Source organism: Quercus lobata, chromosome 1, assembly GCF_001633185.2.
Source record: "Quercus lobata isolate SW786 chromosome 1, ValleyOak3.0 Primary Assembly, whole genome shotgun sequence".
Classification (NCBI taxonomy): Eukaryota; Viridiplantae; Streptophyta; class Magnoliopsida; order Fagales; family Fagaceae; genus Quercus; species Quercus lobata.
In genome coordinates this window covers 48,656,670-48,664,279 of record NC_044904.1, presented here as the reverse complement: position 1 = coordinate 48,664,279, position 7,610 = coordinate 48,656,670, and the positions used below count along the sequence as shown (strand labels likewise).

Here is a 7,610-nt window from a genome sequence, read left to right as displayed (position 1 = left end):
AATTACTTTGAAAACGATAATGAAAAATGACCTTTGCTCACTGTTTTGATCATAAATTTTGAACTGCAAAGAATATTTGAGTGAAGTTAGTTCATTGGAAATTACACTTCCTGTGGTTCAATTTGAACATAAATTTTGCCAAATTTGGATTTCTATTAAGTGAGTTATGGCCATTTGAAGTTAGGGCATCTGATTAGTCAAAACTCGAGTATGCATGCACATACTTCGAGTATGCGCACACATGCTTCGTGTATGCATGTGCACAATACATTCCAAAACCTCAAAAATTCATTTTTTTAGGGCCCAAAGCTTTCCTCTTTGATAGGACCCGGCCCCTAGACCCTTAGGAATGCCCGAAACCCTTTAAATGAGTCTGAAGACCCTAGTTTAAACATATAAATACAACCTTATACCTCCCAACTCAAATCCTAGCTAGAGAGAGTGGATTTTTGACCTAAACTCTTCCAAAGACTCTTTCTTTTTTCTGCATCTTCTGCACTCATAGATTATGAACATTTATGGTTCTTAAAAACCTCTCTCTATTACTCATTAGGGCAGAAACTATTGATCCTATTCCAAGAAATGTTTTTCAAACATTCTTTCTAAAGCTTTTTCTAGAAAATCTTTTTATTTTGAGTTGTGATTACCAATAAACTATTGAATCCTTTGAATCTTGTTGTGTAGGCACTGAGGGGCTGGTTAAATATCAACCAAGTTGTGTTCCATACATAAGGGAGTCTCTCTTCATGGCTCTTCCTTAATTTGGATTTTTTAGAACTTGTGTTCTTATTTGATTTATTTGTAATTTATGTTTAGAAATATGATTTGATTTTTTTTTTTTTTTGGTTTGTTGTGCCTCACCATGTTTTGAATGAAGAGTTGGATTAATTTATTAGAAGCATGGCAAGTTTTGTTTGATTGTTGTTTGTTGCTTGTTGCTTGCTTTAAAACTGTGTTTCTGGGTGTGTATGTGTGCACATGCTTTATGCATGCTTATGCATACTTCACGTATGCACATGCATACTCATGCCTAGAAACGCAAATTTAGGTTTCTTGCTATTTTGTCTGTTTAGATTAGTTTTAATCATATGTTTAGGTCTTGTTGAGTCTAGGTTTCACATGTTTAGTATTAAGGTGAGTAGAATAACTTATTTTACATGCTTGGATTAATGATTAGAGTTTAGGCTTTAATGAACCACATGAACATTCATGAGAACTTGACCGTGCATTGATGTATAGGTGCTGAGGTGTTATGGTACAGTGAGGTAAGTAAAGGTAAGTCATGCATATGAATATGAACATGCATCTTTGAATATGATGATTGGTCTCCTTTTTTGATAAATACGATGATGCTATGTTTAAATGATTGAATATGCTTGATTAAATGCCTTGTTGATGCTACTACCTTGGATATGCTTGCTGCCCTTGGATACATTTATCTAGATGAATGGTAGGGTTTTAATACTATGGATGAGTGTGGAACATTTGTCATTTTTGAATGTTAGATGCATGTTAGTGTGTATGATTTTAGAATAACATATTAGAGGACCATTTGATGGACTAGGATTTGGAACACAATGATTGTAGGCCGACCTATTGGTTGGGTAGGATTGGGTGCCTAACACCTTCCCATCCCCATACCTAAACTCTTGACATATGCTCTGGTAAAGATCAGTTCTTCCACAAGGGTACTACACCATCTGCCATGGTCCACCCTAGACCAACGCGTACTTCCCACGGACTTGGGGAAATCCAAACTCGTCGTGAGCGCTTGCGCCCACACCCATATAGTCCTTTTGTGCATAAAATGATAAGAAATGGAGATAAGGGATTGCCTTATCTGATGCCTCTGTGTAAATTAACCCCTTTGGTTTGCCATTAACTATAATTGATTAGGTAATAGTTTTAACACATATCATGATGAGGTCGATCCACCTCTCATCAAACCCCATCTTTCTTATCAAAACTTTCGGAAAAGACCACTCCACCCTGTCAAATGCCTTGATCATATTCAATTTGAGTGCCATAAATCTTGAGTTCCCTGATTTGTGATATTTCATGCAGTGCAAAGTCTCGAAAGTGACAAAAATATCATCTAAAATCAAACAATCCTTAACAAAAGCTTATTGATGTTTAGTAATAATACCTGGAAGCAATTTTTTTAATCTGTTTGCAAGAACTTTTGAAAAATAGTTTATACAATACATTACATAAACTGATTGGATGATAATCGTGAACATGCTCAAGATTTGATGTTTTGGGAATAAGAGTTAGGAAGGTATGGCTAATCGGTTCAAGGAGAGTACATGTATTTAACCACAAGAGGACAACCTAGGTAACATCAGAATCAACAATATTCCAAAAATGCTGATAGAATAGCAATGGCATCCAACTTGGTCCGGGAGTTTTAAGGGGGGCATGTCCTTAAGTGCAACTTCCACTTCCTACTCGTGAAATTCAACACATAATTCTTGATTCATCTCATCTATAATACTCAGAGGGACATGGGATAAGACCCCAATAGCAAGGTTTGGATTAGAGGTGGAAAACAAACCTTGATAATAGCTAGTCAGAACTGAAGCTATATCATCTGGATCATCACACCATTGGTTGTCTCATCTTGAATTCCCCTAATTGTATTTTTCTGGTGTCTTTTGGTGGCTCGGCTGTGAAAATATTTTGTATTGCTATCACCTTTGCTAGCCCATATAACCAGAGACCTTTGGCTCCATATTCGTGCCTCTCTCTCTAAAAGAATATTTATTTCAGCTTTCAACTCTCTAACATGATGATTACACCCACTCCTTTGTGCCTAGACCTCAGCTTGGGAAAGAAGATTTGTTTTTTCTTTTCCAGTTCTCTTCGTACGTTCCTAAAGCAATTTTGTTTCCACCAATCCAAATATTTTCCACATTTTTCAACTTTTGAAAGGAGTGTGTTACCCAAGATGCCTCCATTGTTTCCCCACATCTATAATCTGACAGCCACATTTACTCAAAGCAAAATATTTTTTTTCCCTTTGTAGGAGTGTCCAACCCTGAGAAATTAATAAGAAGGGGAGAGTGATCTGATGCATCACAGTGGGGATGATGAACTCGGGTATCGGGGAATTTCAAGAAGAACAAATTTGTTGCCAAACCTCTGTCTAATCTTTCCTAAATAAACTGTCCATCCTAAAAGTGTTTACTCCAGGTGAAGAAAGAACCAATGAACCCCAAATCCATAAATCCACATTTGTCAATTACTTCCCTAATTAGTTGCATCTAATTATGATTTCGTAGAGCTCCACCTAACTTTTCTCCTTGTTTTGTAATTTTGTTAAAATCCCCTACATAAATCCAGGGAATATTTGAATGATGGATGAGACCTCGAAGATCATTCCAGGCTTCACAACGCTTCGCTGTTTCTGGTTCACCATAAAACCTCGTAAAAAACCAAGCATTATTAGAATTTTTGTTGATGTAGAAATCAATGAAATACTTCAAAGAGCCCTCCACAGAAAGGTTGACTGATGATTTCTAGAAAAGTACTAGACAACCTCCTCTTCCATTACCCATCTATTCTCAAAATCTATATCTCGTTGTACTCGATCAAGCCTTACTTCATCTGTCCATGTTTCGGCTATAAACACAATAGAGTGATCTTTTGCCTATATGATTTCTACAAGCTCCTTTCCTGTACATAAGTTCCCAAGCCCACGACAATTCCAAACTAAGCAATTCATCACGATTGGCAGGGTTGAACCTTAGCCTTCACCAAATCCAAAGGTATAACTTCATCATTCTTCAAAACTTATTGATGTTTACAGGGTAAATTAGAATGAGTTTCAATCTGTCCTAGACTAATCAAATCAATGTTAATTTGATACATTAAATACATAATTTGATGAATAATACAAACTAAACCAATGTTAATTTCATATAGAGAATTGAATATCATAGTTGAACCATAAATATTAATAAAAAGAAATAAAAATATATTACACTTCAAAAATATACCTTATTATGGATATATGACGATGCACATCTAAGTAAGGTTGTAATCTAATTTTTAATTTTATATCTTGTTTTAAGAGAGAGAGAGAGAGAGAGAGAGAGAGAGAGAGATTATTTGGTTTATGGCTTTGTAGGATATTAGTTTACAAATATTAAAGTCTCAAACTATCAGGGGAGATTAATCTATAATTGATGATTTAACACATTTGTAACATTTTTTGAAACATTTTAGGGTTTTAATTGAGTTAGGATTCTATTGATCTTGTACTTTGAGAGTCTAAATAAAAATGAAAAGAAAAAATACGCTAAAAGCACTATAAAATATTCACAATATGATGTGACATTAACTCATTGATAAACTTCATCAATTTAACTAATGAATGTTTAAATAACATTTTTGTGATTGGAAACATGCTAATTTGTAAGCCACTATTAAAATTTACGATATCCTTAACATCATTAATAAACCAAAAAAAAAAAAAAAGCACAAACTTTAAAAAAAAATAAATATAATTTTATAAAAATTTGGGCCTTTACAATTTGGGAGGGGGGGGGGGTTTTGAGGGATTTTTTTTTTTTTTGGGGTGGTGAGGCCTTAGGCCTAGGCCTTGGGCCAACCTTGAGAAAAAGTAGCTCTTGTTAAAATTTGACCCAATTTTATTTTTTTATTTTTTATTTTTTACAATTGTTGACAAATCTTTACCGAATCTCATCTACATCAATCACTTGTATAAACGGACATTTTCTTTAGAACCCAAATTGGGCTCAAATCCCAAAAGGAAAACAAATCCATAGCCATAGGCACCCCATTTCAACCAAATGAAACCCGACCCAGTTCGTTTCCTAATCACCTGGAAAGGATTGGATAAGGGATAAGGTTTTGTGCCACATCTCATCCAATGAAATGATACGGGCTTTAGCAACCACAGCCTCTTGAACACTTCAGACAATAATACATGGTCCCTCGAAAATCTCACTACTTCAAACTTTCTCATAGAACTAACTCTCTGCTACTCTTCAGTCTTTACACTTGTTTCTCTTCTGAAAGCAAAGCCATGGCCACTGCTTCCCCAATGGCCAGCCAGCTTAAGTCCAGTTTCACCTCACCAATCACAAGAGCTTTGGTCTCGCCCAAAGGCCTCTCTGGCTCTCCCCTCAAAGTCTTGCCTTCTAGGAGACTCCATTCCCTCACCATCAAAGCCGTCCAATCTGAAAAGGTATATAATCTTACTTATCTCTCTAGAATTATAGATCATATGTATATGCATGTACATAAACACATACACATAGAAATAAAGCTCATGTGTCAATTATGATTGTGTGATGGTATTAACTAGTTCAGTTAGTAAAGTCTCGAACCATCTTTTCAAATCTTGCATCCATCCTAAAATAGAGATCATGAGTAAGGAAGGGCTATATCTTATGTAGTCCATGTACTAGAACAAAAACGAAGACAAATATGAAACTATTGTTGTTGTTGTGGTCTTATTATTATTGTTGTTGTTGTTATCGTCGTTGTCGTCGATTGTTTGGATGAGAAATACCATATAATCCCAATCACCTCCTAAATGACTTGAAAGGAGTTAATTTTTGAGTTCGAGAATATATCTTATGTATCGGATATTTATAACAGCATGAGTTCAATTTTAATTGGAAGAAAGCTTTGTGGTGGTTTGGTATTTTTCCACTATGTCAAACGCGTTTTGCTTACGAATCCACTCACTTCCCAAATTATAATCTCAATTGTAGGTGATAATATTATCACCTAGATATAATAAGATTTAAAATTAAGAGATACAAGCTACAACACATTTGGATTTTTTGTTTTTGTTTTTGTTTGTGTTTGAGGTAAGTAGATAGTGGAGGAGTGGAAGTTGGGTTTTTAAGCATAGACATGAGACATTACCACTGGCTATCGCTTATTTAGATGTAAAACCTTTACAGACATAATAATTAGGGCCTAGGACTAGCTACTGATATGCAACTAGGAGAACTGGTCTTCTATTTTTCGTAAGTAGTTTGCTTTTTTTTTTTTTCTTTTCCGGATTCCACTCTTGGACAAGTACTCGAGTCTTTTAGGTCCAACTTAATTATTACTTTCGTACTCTCTTGAAAAAAAGAAAAAAGAAAAAAACCCTAATAGAACTTAGATATAACCTGATTCTGTATAGATATAAGTTATAACCTAATGTTTCCTTTATAAGTCCTACTTAATCCTACTTAGATATAACTTCTTTTTTTTTTTTTTTTTTGGCAGCCAACTTTCCAAGTTATTCAGCCCATCAATGTTTCCTTTATAAGTCCTACTTAATCCTACTTAGATATAACTTCTTCTTTTTTTTTTTTTGGCAGCCAACTTTCCAAGTTATTCAGCCCATCAATGGTGACCCATTCATTGGAAGCCTAGAGACTCCAGTAACATCAAGCCCATTGATTGCATGGTACCTCTCCAACCTTCCGGCCTATCGGACTGCAGTCAGCCCACTTCTAAGGGGAATTGAAGTTGGCCTTGCCCATGGGTTTCTCCTTGTTGGACCCTTTGTCAAAACTGGGCCTCTGAGAAACACCCCCTATGCTGGGGGAGCCGGGTCTCTGGCTGCTGCTGGACTTGTTGTTATACTTAGCCTTTGCTTGACAATGTATGGCATTGCATCCTTTAATGAAGGAGAGCCATCCACTGCCCCCTCATTAACCCTAACTGGCCGGAAGAAGGAGCCCGACCAGTTGCAAACTGCAGACGGATGGGCCAAGTTCACTGGCGGATTCTTCTTCGGTGGCATTTCTGGTGTCACTTGGGCCTACTTCCTCCTCTATGTCCTGAACCTTCCTTACTACTTCAAGTGATTTTTTGTTAATCTATGTTTTCTCTTAATGTATGGTCCTATTGGGAAGCAAATGTAGAATTGTATATTGGATGATCAACTTTTGTCACATTTGTTGTATGTAAAATTTGGACTTCCTAATTGTGGACTTGTACATTTTATTTTTCAAAATTTTGCAATTATGTGTCTGAAGTTTCAACTTAGCCTCACAATTAATATATAGTTTCAAGAAGCTAACCAATTTTCAGCACAATTAATTAATGAACAAAACTTATGTACAGTATCTTAAGTATTGTTTCTTAAGTTCCTTTCTTAAGATTCTGTTATGTTGCTACTTAACAAAAAAATACACTTTTATTCTTTGGGAAAAAAGTCACATGACAAAATTTTAAAAGATAAACCTAAGGAATAACACCTAAGTACTATACTTAAGTCTTTCCCTTAATTAATTTTAATAGAAGTGATTTGTTAGTTGATATTTATATTCAGTTATTCTACTATCACAATTTTTAACTTAAGAATTTGGTTAGATTAAGTTTCGCTCCCTAAATAAAATCATTGGCTTCGCCACTGACTGTTAGGAGATGGTGGTCAAAAAAATATCTCTCTCCTTGCCTCCATGAAGTTTTGGAAAGTAAAGCTAGCAACTCGCTTTTTGTGAGATCTTAACCTATTTGATCTGAATCTCTCAAATTTTGGTAAGGGGTTGTTCTTTCTTCATCCCTTACCTTAATATCCTTTCTTTTCTTTATTCCTACAATTTTCTTTCATACCACCATTCATCCATTCCTAA

At 35.4% G+C, this 7,610-nt stretch overlaps 1 protein-coding gene across 1 annotated transcript; it reads left to right on the top strand.

Moving 5' to 3' along the window:
- The first annotated feature begins 4,918 nt into the window (after nucleotides 1-4,918).
- Nucleotides 4,919-7,016, top strand: LOC115991476 (photosystem I reaction center subunit XI, chloroplastic). Its single transcript, XM_031115207.1, has 2 exons — nucleotides 4,919-5,212; nucleotides 6,348-7,016. The coding sequence occupies exons 1-2, from the start codon at nucleotides 4,952-4,954 to the stop codon at nucleotides 6,837-6,839; spliced, it is 753 nt and encodes a 250-aa protein (XP_030971067.1). The 5' UTR covers nucleotides 4,919-4,951; the 3' UTR covers nucleotides 6,840-7,016.
- The last annotated feature ends 594 nt before the right edge of the window (nucleotides 7,017-7,610 follow it).

Bases quoted from the DNA above. Each gene is read 5' to 3' on its own strand.
- LOC115991476 (XM_031115207.1), top strand. From the start codon at position 4,952: ATGGTCCCTCGAAAATCTCACTACTTCAAACTTTCTCATAGAACTAAC. The intron at 5,213-6,347 runs GTATATAATCTT...TTTTTTTGGCAG, and splicing joins AAGCCGTCCAATCTGAAAAG to CCAACTTTCCAAGTTATTCA.